Source organism: Oncorhynchus gorbuscha, linkage group LG02 (genome assembly GCF_021184085.1).
Source record: "Oncorhynchus gorbuscha isolate QuinsamMale2020 ecotype Even-year linkage group LG02, OgorEven_v1.0, whole genome shotgun sequence".
NCBI lineage: Eukaryota > Metazoa > Chordata > Actinopteri > Salmoniformes > Salmonidae > Oncorhynchus > Oncorhynchus gorbuscha.
Window position 1 is genome coordinate 109047900 of NC_060174.1, and position 12388 is coordinate 109060287.

General features: G+C 44.5%; 2 protein-coding genes across 2 annotated transcripts in view; one reads left to right on the forward strand and one right to left on the reverse strand.

The window, feature by feature from the left end:
- Positions 1–8707, reverse strand: part of LOC123990952 (serine/threonine-protein kinase DCLK1-like) — an 84012-nt gene extending 75305 nt beyond the window's left edge. The window contains exon 1 of the mRNA XM_046292006.1: positions 8150–8707. Within this exon, the coding sequence (XP_046147962.1) occupies positions 8150–8510 (361 nt within the window). The 5' untranslated portion in view covers positions 8511–8707. The remainder of the gene's footprint in view (positions 1–8149) is intronic.
- LOC124015443 (mucin-2-like) overlaps positions 1–12388 on the forward strand; it is a 312521-nt gene that overhangs the window by 252304 nt on the left and 47829 nt on the right. The gene's annotated exons all lie outside the window — the stretch shown is intronic.

Sequence of the window (12388 nt, forward strand, 5' to 3'; positions counted from 1 at the left end):
CCTCTGTAACAATGTGGATACGGCCCTAGTCTAGTCACATCCTCTATGACAATGTGGATACGGCCCTAGTCTAGTCACATCCTCTATAACAATGTGGATACGGCCCTAGTCTAGTCACCTCCTCTATAACAATGTGGATACGGCCCTAGTCTAGTCACCTCCTCTATAACAATGAGGATACGGCCCTAGTCTAGTCACCTCCTCTATAACAATGTGGATACGGCCCTAGTCTAGTCACCTCCTCTATAACAATGTGGATACGGCCCTAGTCTAGTCACCTCCTCTATAACAATGTGAATACGGCCCTAGTCTAGTCAACTCCTCTATAACAATGTGGATACGGCCCTAGTCTAGTCACATCCTCTATGACAATGTGGATACGGCCCTAGTCTAGTCACATCCTCTATAACAATGTGGATACGGCCCTAGTCTAGTCACCTCCTCTATAACAATGTGGATACGGCCCTAGTCTAGTCACCTCCTCTATAACAATGAGGATACGGCCCTAGTCTAGTCATCTCCTCTATAACAATGTGGATACGGCCCTAGTCTAGTCATCTCCTCTATAACAATGTGGATACGGCCCTAGTCTAGTCACCTCCTCTATAACAATGTGGATAAGGCCCTAGTCTAGTCACCTCCTCTATAATAATGTGGATAAGGCCCTAGTCTAGTCACCTCTATAACAATGTGGATATGGCCCTAGTCTAGTCACCTCTATAACAATGTGGATACGGCCCTAGTCTAGTCACCTCTATAACAATGTGGATACGGCCCTAGTCTAGTCACCTCCTCTATAACAATGTGGATACGGCCCTAGTCTAGTCACCTCTATAACAATGTGGATACGGCCTTAGTCTAATCACCTCTATAACAATGTGGATACGGCCCTAGTCTAGTCACCTCTATAACAATGTGGATATGGCCCTAGTCTAGTCACCTCTATAACAATGTGGATACGGCCCTAGTCTAGTCACCTCTATAACAATGTGGACACGGCCCTAGTCTAGTCACCTCTATAACAATGTGGATACGGCCCTAGTCTAGTCACCTCTATGACAATGTGGATACGGCCCTAGTCTAGTCACCTCTATAACAATGTGGATACGGCCCTAGTCTAGTCACCTCCTCTATAACAATGTGGATATGGCCCTAGTCTAGTCACCTCCTCTATAATAATGTGGATAAGGCCCTAGTCTAGTCATCTGCTCTATAATAATGTGGATACGGCCCTAGTCTAGTCACCTCTATGACAATGTGGATACGGCCCTAGTCTAGTCACCTCTATAACAATGTGGATAAGGCCCTAGTCTAGTCACCTCCTCTATAACAATGTGGATACGGCCCTAGTCTAGTCACCTCCTCTATAACAATGTGGATACGGCCCTAGTCTAGTCACCTCTATAACAATGTGGATAAGGCCCTAGTCTAGTCACCTCCTCTATAACAATGTGGATACGGCCCTAGTCTAGTCACCTCCTCTATAACAATATGGATATGGCCCTAGTCTAGTCACCTCCTCTATAATAATGTGGATACGGCCCTAGTCTAGTCACCTCCTCTATAACAATGTGGATAAGGCCCTAGTCTAGTCACCTCTATAACAATGTGGATACGGCCCTAGTCTAGTCACCTCCTCTATAACAATGTGGATAAGGCCCTAGTCTAGTCATCTCTATAACAATGTGGATACGGCCCTAGTCTAGTCACCTCCTCTATAACAATGTGGATACGGCCGTAGTCTAGTCACCTCTATAACAATGTGGATACGGCCCTAGTCTAGTCACCTCTATAACAATGTGGATACGGCCCTAGTCTAGTCACCTCCTCTATAACAATGTGGATACGGCCGTAGTCTAGTCACCTCTATAACAATGTGGATACGGCCCTAGTCTAGTCACCTCTATAACAATGTGGATACGGCGCTAGTCTAGTCACCTCTATGACAATGTGGATACGGCCCTAGTCTAGTCATCTCTATAACAATGTGGATACGGCCCTAGTCTATTCATCTCCTCTATAACAATGTGGATACGGCCCTAGTCTAGTCACCTCCTCTATAACAATGTGGATACGGCCCTAGTCTAGTCACCTCCTCTATAACAATGTGGATAAGGCCCTAGTCTAGTCACCTCTATAACAATGTGGATACGGCCCTAGTCTAGTCACCTCCTCTATAACAATGTGGACACGGCCCTAGTCTAGTCACCTCTATAACAATGTGGACACGGCCCTAGTCTAGTCACCTCTATAACAATGTGGATAAGGCCCTAGTCTAGTCACCTCTATGACAATGTGGATACGGCCCTAGTCTAGTCACCTCCTCTATGACAATGTGGATACGGCCCTAGTCTAGTCACCTCCTCTATGACAATGTGGATACGGCCCTAGTCTAGTCATCTCCTCTATAACAATGTGGATACGGCCCTAGTCTAGTCACCTCCTCTATAACAATGTGGATAAGGCCCTAGTCTAGTCACCTCTATGACAATGTGGATACGGCCCTAGTCTAGTCACATCCTCTATAACAATGTGGATACGGCCCTAGTCTAGTCACCTCCTCTATAACAATGTGGATACGGCCCTAGTCTAGTCACCTCCTCTATAACAATGAGGATACGGCCCTAGTCTAGTCATCTCCTCTATAACAATGTGGATACGGCCCTAGTCTAGTCATCTCCTCTATAACAATGTGGATACGGCCCTAGTCTAGTCACCTCCTCTATAACAATGTGGATAAGGCCCTAGTCTAGTCACCTCCTCTATAATAATGTGGATAAGGCCCTAGTCTAGTCACCTCTATAACAATGTGGATATGGCCCTAGTCTAGTCACCTCTATAACAATGTGGATACGGCCCTAGTCTAGTCACCTCTATAACAATGTGGATACGGCCCTAGTCTAGTCACCTCCTCTATAACAATGTGGATACGGCCCTAGTCTAGTCACCTCTATAACAATGTGGATACGGCCTTAGTCTAATCACCTCTATAACAATGTGGATACGGCCCTAGTCTAGTCACCTCTATAACAATGTGGATATGGCCCTAGTCTAGTCACCTCTATAACAATGTGGATACGGCCCTAGTCTAGTCACCTCTATAACAATGTGGACACGGCCCTAGTCTAGTCACCTCTATAACAATGTGGATACGGCCCTAGTCTAGTCACCTCTATGACAATGTGGATACGGCCCTAGTCTAGTCACCTCTATAACAATGTGGATACGGCCCTAGTCTAGTCACCTCCTCTATAACAATGTGGATATGGCCCTAGTCTAGTCACCTCCTCTATAATAATGTGGATAAGGCCCTAGTCTAGTCATCTGCTCTATAATAATGTGGATACGGCCCTAGTCTAGTCACCTCTATGACAATGTGGATACGGCCCTAGTCTAGTCACCTCTATAACAATGTGGATAAGGCCCTAGTCTAGTCACCTCCTCTATAACAATGTGGATACGGCCCTAGTCTAGTCACCTCCTCTATAACAATGTGGATACGGCCCTAGTCTAGTCACCTCTATAACAATGTGGATAAGGCCCTAGTCTAGTCACCTCCTCTATAACAATGTGGATACGGCCCTAGTCTAGTCACCTCCTCTATAACAATATGGATATGGCCCTAGTCTAGTCACCTCCTCTATAATAATGTGGATACGCCCTAGTCTAGTCACCTCCTCTATAACAATGTGGATAAGGCCCTAGTCTAGTCACCTCTATAACAATGTGGATACGGCCCTAGTCTAGTCACCTCCTCTATAACAATGTGGATAAGGCCCTAGTCTAGTCATCTCTATAACAATGTGGATACGGCCCTAGTCTAGTCACCTCCTCTATAACAATGTGGATACGGCCGTAGTCTAGTCACCTCTATAACAATGTGGATACGGCCCTAGTCTAGTCACCTCTATAACAATGTGGATACGGCCCTAGTCTAGTCACCTCCTCTATAACAATGTGGATACGGCCGTAGTCTAGTCACCTCTATAACAATGTGGATACGGCCCTAGTCTAGTCACCTCTATAACAATGTGGATACGGCCCTAGTCTAGTCACCTCTATGACAATGTGGATACGGCCCTAGTCTAGTCATCTCTATAACAATGTGGATACGGCCCTAGTCTATTCATCTCCTCTATAACAATGTGGATACGGCCCTAGTCTAGTCACCTCCTCTATAACAATGTGGATACGGCCCTAGTCTAGTCACCTCCTCTATAACAATGTGGATAAGGCCCTAGTCTAGTCACCTCTATAACAATGTGGATACGGCCCTAGTCTAGTCACCTCCTCTATAACAATGTGGACACGGCCCTAGTCTAGTCACCTCTATAACAATGTGGACACGGCCCTAGTCTAGTCACCTCTATAACAATGTGGATAAGGCCCTAGTCTAGTCACCTCTATGACAATGTGGATACGGCCCTAGTCTAGTCACCTCCTCTATGACAATGTGGATACGGCCCTAGTCTAGTCACCTCCTCTATGACAATGTGGATACGGCCCTAGTCTAGTCATCTCCTCTATAACAATGTGGATACGGCCCTAGTCTAGTCACCTCCTCTATAACAATGTGGATACGGCCCTAGTCTAGTCACCTCCTCTATAACAATGTGGATACGGCCCTAGTCTAGTCACCTCTAAAACAATGTGGATACGGCCCTAGTCTAGTCACCTCCTCTATAATAATGTGGATACGGCCCTAGTCTAGTCACCTCTATAACAATGTGGATACGGCCCTAGTCTAGTCACCTCATCCATGCATTTAAGCGTTGGATTAGTGTCATTTTATACCTAGACTATCTTCTAGGTATCTGAGTTGTATCAATCTAGATGCAAATGAGCGGCTACCATCTGCCCAATCATAGTCCTTCCCACTGCAAATTGGGAGGAGTTAGTCGACTTCTGTCACAAAAAGGATGCAGACGCTTCAATGAGGCAGAAGTCCATGTGTTGTTATGATGCTGGATTGCCAGATAGCAGATCAATGGATGTGTTGTTATGATGCTGGATTGCCAGATAGCAGATCAATGGATATATGTTGTTATGATGCTGGATTGCCAGATAGCAGATCAATGGATATATGTTGTTATGATGCTGGATTGCCAGATAGCAGATCAATGGATATATGTTGTTATGATGCTGGATTGCCAGATAGCAGATCAATGGATATATGTTGTTATGATGCTGGATTGCCAGATAGCAGATCAATGGATATATGTTGTTATGATGCTGGATTGCCAGATAGCAGATCAATGGATATATGTTGTTTTGATGCTGGATTGCCAGATAGCAGATCAATGGATATATGTTGTTATGATGCTGGATTGCCAGATAGCAGATCAATGGATATATGTTGTTATGATGCTGGATTGCCAGATAGCAGATCAATGGATGTGTTGTTATGATGCTGGATTGCCAGATAGCAGATCAATGGATATATGGTGTTATGATGCTGGATTGCCAGATAGCAGATCAATGGATGTGTTGTTATGATGCTGGATTGCCAGATAGCAGATCAATGGATATATGTTGTTATGATGCTGGATTGCCAGATAGCAGATCAATGGATATATGTTGTTATGATGCTGGATTGCCAGATAGCAGATCAATGGATATATGTTGTTATGATGCTGGATTGCCAGATAGCAGATCAATGGATATATGTTGTTTTGATGCTGGATTGCCAGATAGCAGATCAATGGATATATGTTGTTATGATGCTGGATTGCCAGATAGCAGATCAATGGATATATGTTGTTATGATGCTGGATTGCCAGATAGCAGATCAATGGATGTGTTGTTATGATGCTGGATTGCCAGATAGCAGATCAATGGATATATGGTGTTATGATGCTGGATTGCCAGATAGCAGATCAATGGATGTGTTGTTATGATGCTGGATTGCCAGATAGCAGATCAATGGATATATGTTGTTTTGATGCTGGATTGCCAGATAGCAGATCAATGGATATATGTTGTTTTGATGCTGGATTGCCAGATAGCAGATCAATGGATATATGTTGTTTTGATGCTGGATTGCCAGATAGCAGATCAATGGATGTGTTGTTATGATGCTGGATTGCCAGATAGCAGATCAATGGATGTGTTGTTATGATGCTGGATTGCCAGATAGCAGATCAATGGATATATGTTGTTTTGATGCTGGATTGCCAGATAGCAGATCAATGGATGTGTTGTTATGATGCTGGATTGCCAGATAGCAGATCAATGGATATATGTTGTTATGATGCTGGATTGCCAGATAGCAGATCAATGGATGTGTTGTTATGATGCTGGATTGCCAGATAGCAGATCAATGGATATATGTTGTTATGATGCTGGATTGCCAGATAGCAGATCAATGGATGTGTTGTTATGATGCTGGATTGCCAGATAGCAGATCAATGGATATATGGTGTTATGATGCTGGATTGCCAGATAGCAGATCAATGGATGTGTTGTTATGATGCTGGATTGCCAGATAGCAGATCAATGGATATATGTTGTTTTGATGCTGGATTGCCAGATAGCAGATCAATGGATATATGTTGTTTTGATGCTGGATTGCCAGATAGCAGATCAATGGATATATGTTGTTTTGATGCTGGATTGCCAGATAGCAGATCAATGGATATATGTTGTTTTGATGCTGGATTGCCAGATAGCAGATCAATGGATGTGTTGTTATGATGCTGGATTGCCAGATAGCAGATCAATGGATGTGTTGTTATGATGCTGGATTGCCAGATAGCAGATCAATGGATATATGTTGTTTTGATGCTGGATTGCCAGATAGCAGATCAATGGATGTGTTGTTATGATGCTGGATTGCCAGATAGCAGATCAATGGATATATGTTGTTATGATGCTGGATTGCCAGATAGCAGATCAATGGATATATGTTGTTTTAATGCTGGATTGCCAGATAGCAGATCAATGGATGTGTTGTTATGATGCTGGATTGCCAGATAGCAGATCAATGGATATATGTTGTTTTCAATAAACATTTGGAGACTAAATATAATTTACATTTTGTCAACAAGCTAAGCCAACCTCGTCTGTTTTGTCCCATCGTTGTGCAGGGTTGGTTTTGTTGCTAAACAACCAACCCATCCGTTTTGTTGCTAAACAACCAACCCATCCGTTTTGTTGCTAAACAACCAACCCATCCGTTTTGTTGCTAAACAACCAACCCATCCGTTTTGTTGCTAAACAACCAACCCATCCGTTTTGTTGCTAAACAACCAACCCATCCGTTTTGTTGCTAAACAACCAACCCATCCGTTTTGTTGCTAAACAACCAACCCATCCGTTTTGTTGCTAAACAACCAACCCATCCGTTTTGTTGCTAAACAACCAACCCATCCGTTTTGTTGCTAAACAACCAACCCATCCGTTTTGTTGCTAAACAACCAACCCGTCTACACTGAGTGTACAAAACATTAAGAACACCTGCTCTTTCCATGACATAGACTGACCAGGTGAATCCAGGTGAAAGCTATGATCCCTTATTGATGTCACTTGTTAAATCCACTTCAATCAGTGTAGATGAAGAGGAGGAGACGGGTTAAAGATGAAGGGGAGGAGACAGGTGAAAGAAGAAGGGGAGGAGACGGGTGAAAGATGAAGAGGAGGAGACAGGTGAAAGAAGGACCTTTAAGCCTTGAGACAATTGAGACATGGGTTGTGTATGTGCTCCATTCAGGGGGCGAATGGGGCAAGACAAAAGATTTAAGCGCCTTTGAACAGGGTATGGTAGTAGGTGCCAGGTCCACTGGTTTGTGTCAAGAACAGCAACGCTGCTGGGTTTTTCCACACTCAACAGTTTCCCGTGTGTATCAAGAATGGTCCACCACCCAAAGGACATCCAGCCAACTTGACACAACTGTAGGAAGTGTTGGAGTCAACATGGGCCAGTATCCCTGTGGAACCCAACTCAATAATAGAAAGGTGTTCTTAATGTTTTGTTCACTCAGTGTATAGGCACTAATTTATCATCAACCATACTCTACCCAGATCCAATGAGACAGAGAGAGAGCGAGACAGAGAGAGAGCGAGACAGAGAGAGAGGGCGAGACAGAGAGAGAGAGAGCGAGACAGAGAGAGATAGAGACAGTTTTCCAAAGTAATTAAATCATCATATTACCCTCCAACAGTTGATCGGTGCTGGTGATCTTTTTGGTTCCGTCCGCGGAGTAAATGGTCCTGACGCCCTGCGGCAGATTCACATTGTCAGACAGCGTGCGGGTTAGATCCGCCAGCAGCGCGTCAAACGACCGGAACCGCTCCACTGAGATGGCGTACACTATCCCGTTAAAGTAGCGGTCCCCGTTGCGGTAGAAGCGGACCTTCTTGGCCTTCTTCTCTGAGCTGAGGTTCTTGAGTGTCCGGGAACGGTAGAGGCTGCAGTGGGCGCTGTGTGTCGGGCTGGTCACCCCGTTCAACCTGCCCCCTCCTCGGCTGTTCCGTTGCGACTTATCCCGCTCGTCGAAATGCTCCAGCTCCATCTCACTGCTGAAGGTCACGAGCACAGCTACACTATCTAAATAAAGAAATAGATAATTAGTACGAAAAATGTAACCAACTAAACAAACATGTCCCGTGATAATCAGAGAGATATTCCGGATAAAATGTGTAACAATGGTGTCCAAACAACACGCGTTTTAGTTTCAAATAACCGGTTTGTCCAGAAAGCCGCGGTCTATCTCTGTTAGCCAGGACTAGTGTCCGCGGTCTCAAAATAACTTGCTAATGACAGATTATGTATAGTAGGCTTGGCTAGGCATGGTATGTCATGGGGTTGCAAGGGAAGCAGGGAATTAGTGACTGGTCTTAGTCCGATAGCCATGTGCTTTCTGTTGCTTTATAAATATGTAAATGCTGCGCACAGAGACCAGAGCAGAGATACTGCAGGGAGTCTCCGCTTGAACACAATCACTACCTATCCAATTGTTTACGAAACTCTTCGATTACAATTCAAACATATACAAAAACGGATAAAAAAAATATGACTGATAAACAAGATTAATATTACATCTAAAAAAAATGGTTTGATTGTGTTATTGTGTCCAATTGACAACGTAGAGGTTTCACATTGTCCAATGAGTGCATGGAGACCACTTTCAACTGGTTCGATCAAACTGATCAACATTAGAATCATATCAACGAATCAACAATGAATGACACACTTCTAATAATGGGGCGGCAGGAAGCCGAGTTACAGCGGTGGACCAGTAACCCGAAACGTTGCTGGGTCGAATCCCTGAGCTGACAAGATAAACATCTGTTGTTCTTCCCCTGAACGAGGCACTTCCCCCGGTAGGCCGTCATTGTAAATACAAATTTGCTATTAAATTACTTGCCTAGTTTAATAAAGGTTACATTAAAAATAACAGCTGCATAGAAAATGAGAGCGAAAAGGATATAGAAGCGATGCGTTTTTTTGTGTTGCTTATATCGATGCAATAAATGATTGTTTTTCATAGTTTGCTTACCTACGTGATTCACTAAGGATTCTGTCGCCTCCAGTCTTGCTGCGTGTTTATCTCCAGAAAACAGAAGAATGGGTGTCAGTAAACAGTAGCCAGTAAAGTGTAGACTCGGGACCGTTGCCTCTTTACTGACGGTTATCAGACACCGCAACTACCACAGACCAGAACAGCGCAGACCAGCACTTTTGTTTTTCCTTCTCCCCTCCACCACCATCACTACCAGTGAGATTGTGTGTGCATGCGCGTGAGAGAGAGAGAGAGTGCGTGCGTGGAGGCTGGGCACACCTCGGGCTCGTGCTAATGGCTCGCACCCGCTCAACCCCCTCATGCGCAGCACGCCCCCCCAGCCTCGAGCTGTCAGGGCAGCTTTAACTCCGTCATTATCAATAAAAGACTAGAGCAGGATGGGGAGGAATGTGTACCGTACCTCCTGTATTTAGCCTCCTGTACATTGACTCAGTACCTGTACCCTCTGTATATAACCTTCTGTACATTGACTCAGTATCTGTACCCTCTGTATATAGCCTTCTGTACATTGACTCAGTATCTGTACCCTCTGTATATAACCTCCTGTACATTGACTCAGTACCTGTACCCTCTGTATTTAGCCTCCTGTACATCGACTCAGTACCTGTACCCTCTGTATATAACCTTCTGTACATTGACTCAGTATCTGTACCCTTTGTATATAACCTCCTGTATATTGACTCAGTACCTGTACCCTCTGTATTTAGCCTCCTGTACATTGACTCAGTACCTGTACCCTCTGTATATAACCTCCAGTACATCAGGAGCCTTCTGTACATTGACTCAGTATCTGTACCCTCTGTATATAACCTCCAGTACATCAGGAGCCTCCTGTAGATTGACTCAGTACCTGTACCCTCTGTATATAACCTCCAGTACATCAGGAGCCTTCTGTACATTGACTCAGTACTGGTACCTCCAGTATATAGCCTCCTGTACATTGACTCAGTACCTGTACCCTCTGTATTTAGCCTCCTGTACATTGACTCAGTACCTGTACCCTCTGTATATAACCTCCAGTACATCAGGAGCCTTCTGTAGATTGACTCGGTACCTGTACCCTCTGTATTTAGCCTCCAGTACATCAGGAGCCTCCTGTACATTGACTCGGTACCTGTACCCTCTGTATATAGCCTCCTGTACATTGACTCAGTACCTGTACCCTCTGTATTTATCCTCCTGTAGATTGACTCAGTACTGGTACCTCCAGTATATAGCCTCCTGTACATTGACTCAGTACCTGTACCCTCTGTATATAACCTCCAGTACATCAGGAGCCTTCTGTACATTGACTCAGTACTGGTACCTCCAGTATATAGCCTTCTGTACATTGACTCAGTACTGGTACCTCCAGTATATAGCCTTCTGTACATTGACTCAGTACTGGTATCTCCAGTATATAGCCTCATTATTGTTATTTTATTGTGTTACAATTTATATTTTCTTTTATTACTTTAGTTTATTTAGTAAATATTTTCTTAATTAAATTTTCTGAAAACTGCATTGTTGTTTAAGGGCTTGTGACAAATACAATTTGATTTGATTGGATCTGCTGATGTAAAAAGGGCTTTATAAATACATTTGATTGAGTGTGTGTGTTGGGAAGGAGGAGTGTGTGTGTTGGGAAGGAGGTGTGTGTGTGTGTTGGGAAGGAGGTGTGTGTGTTGGGAAGGAGGTGTATGTGTTGGGAAGGAGGTGTGTGTGTGTTGGGAAGGAGGTGTGCGTGGTGTGAAGGAGGAGTGTGTGTTGGGAAGGAGCTGTGTGTGTTGGGAAGGAGGTGTGTGTGTTGGGAAGGAGGTGTGTGTGTTGGGAAGGAGGAGTGTGTATGTTGGGAAGGAGGTGTGTGTGGTGTGAAGGAGGTGTGTGTGTTGGGAAGGAGTTGTGTGTGTGTTGGGAAGGAGGTGTGTGTGGTGTGAAGGAGATGTGTGTGTGTTGGGAAGGAGGTGTGTGTGTGGTGTGAAGGAGGTGTGTGTGTTGGGAAGGAGGTGTGTGTGTTGGGAAGGAGGAGTGTGTGTGTGTGTGGTGTGAAGGAGGAGTGTGTGTATGGTGGGACAGAGGTGGGCTGTTTTAAATATTTTACTATGAGGAGGTGAGATGGAGGAGAGATGGAGAGAGAGATGGAGAGAGAAATGGAGGAGAGATGGAGAGATGGAGGAGAGATGGAGAGAGAGATGGAGAGAGAGATGGAGAGAGATGGAGGAGAGATGGAGAGAGAGATGGAGGAGAGATGGAGAGAGAGATGGAGGACGTAGGTGGGGCAACCTGACAGTAATGAAGTAGCTTCTACCCCCACCTATAACTCCTCTCTCTTTCTGTTGCTGTTCTGACCATCCCATCTTAACTCCTCTCTCTTTCTGTTGCTGTTCTAACCATCCCATCTTAACTACTCTCTCTTTCTGTTGCTGTTCTGACCATCCCATCTTAACTCCTCTCTCTCTCTCTTTCTGTTGCTGTTCTGACCATCCCATCTTAACCTCTCTCTTTCTGTTGCTGTTCTAACCATCCCATCTTAACTCCTCTCTCTTTCTGTTGCTGTTCTGACCATCCCATCTTAACACCTCTCTCTTTCTGTTGCTGTTCTGTCCATCCCATCTTAACTCCTCTCTCTTTCTGTTGCTGTTCTGACCATCCCATCTTAACTCCTCTCTCTTTCTGTTGCTGTTCTGACCATCCCATCTTAACTCCTCTCTCTTTCTGTTGCTGTTCTGACCATCCCATCTTAACTCCTCTCTCTTTCTGTTGCTGTTCTGACCATCCCATCTTAACTCCTCTCTCTTTCTGTTGCTGTTCTAACCATCCCATCTTAACTACTCTCTCTTTCTGTTGCTGTTCTGACCATCCCATCTTAACTCCTCTCTCTCTCTCTT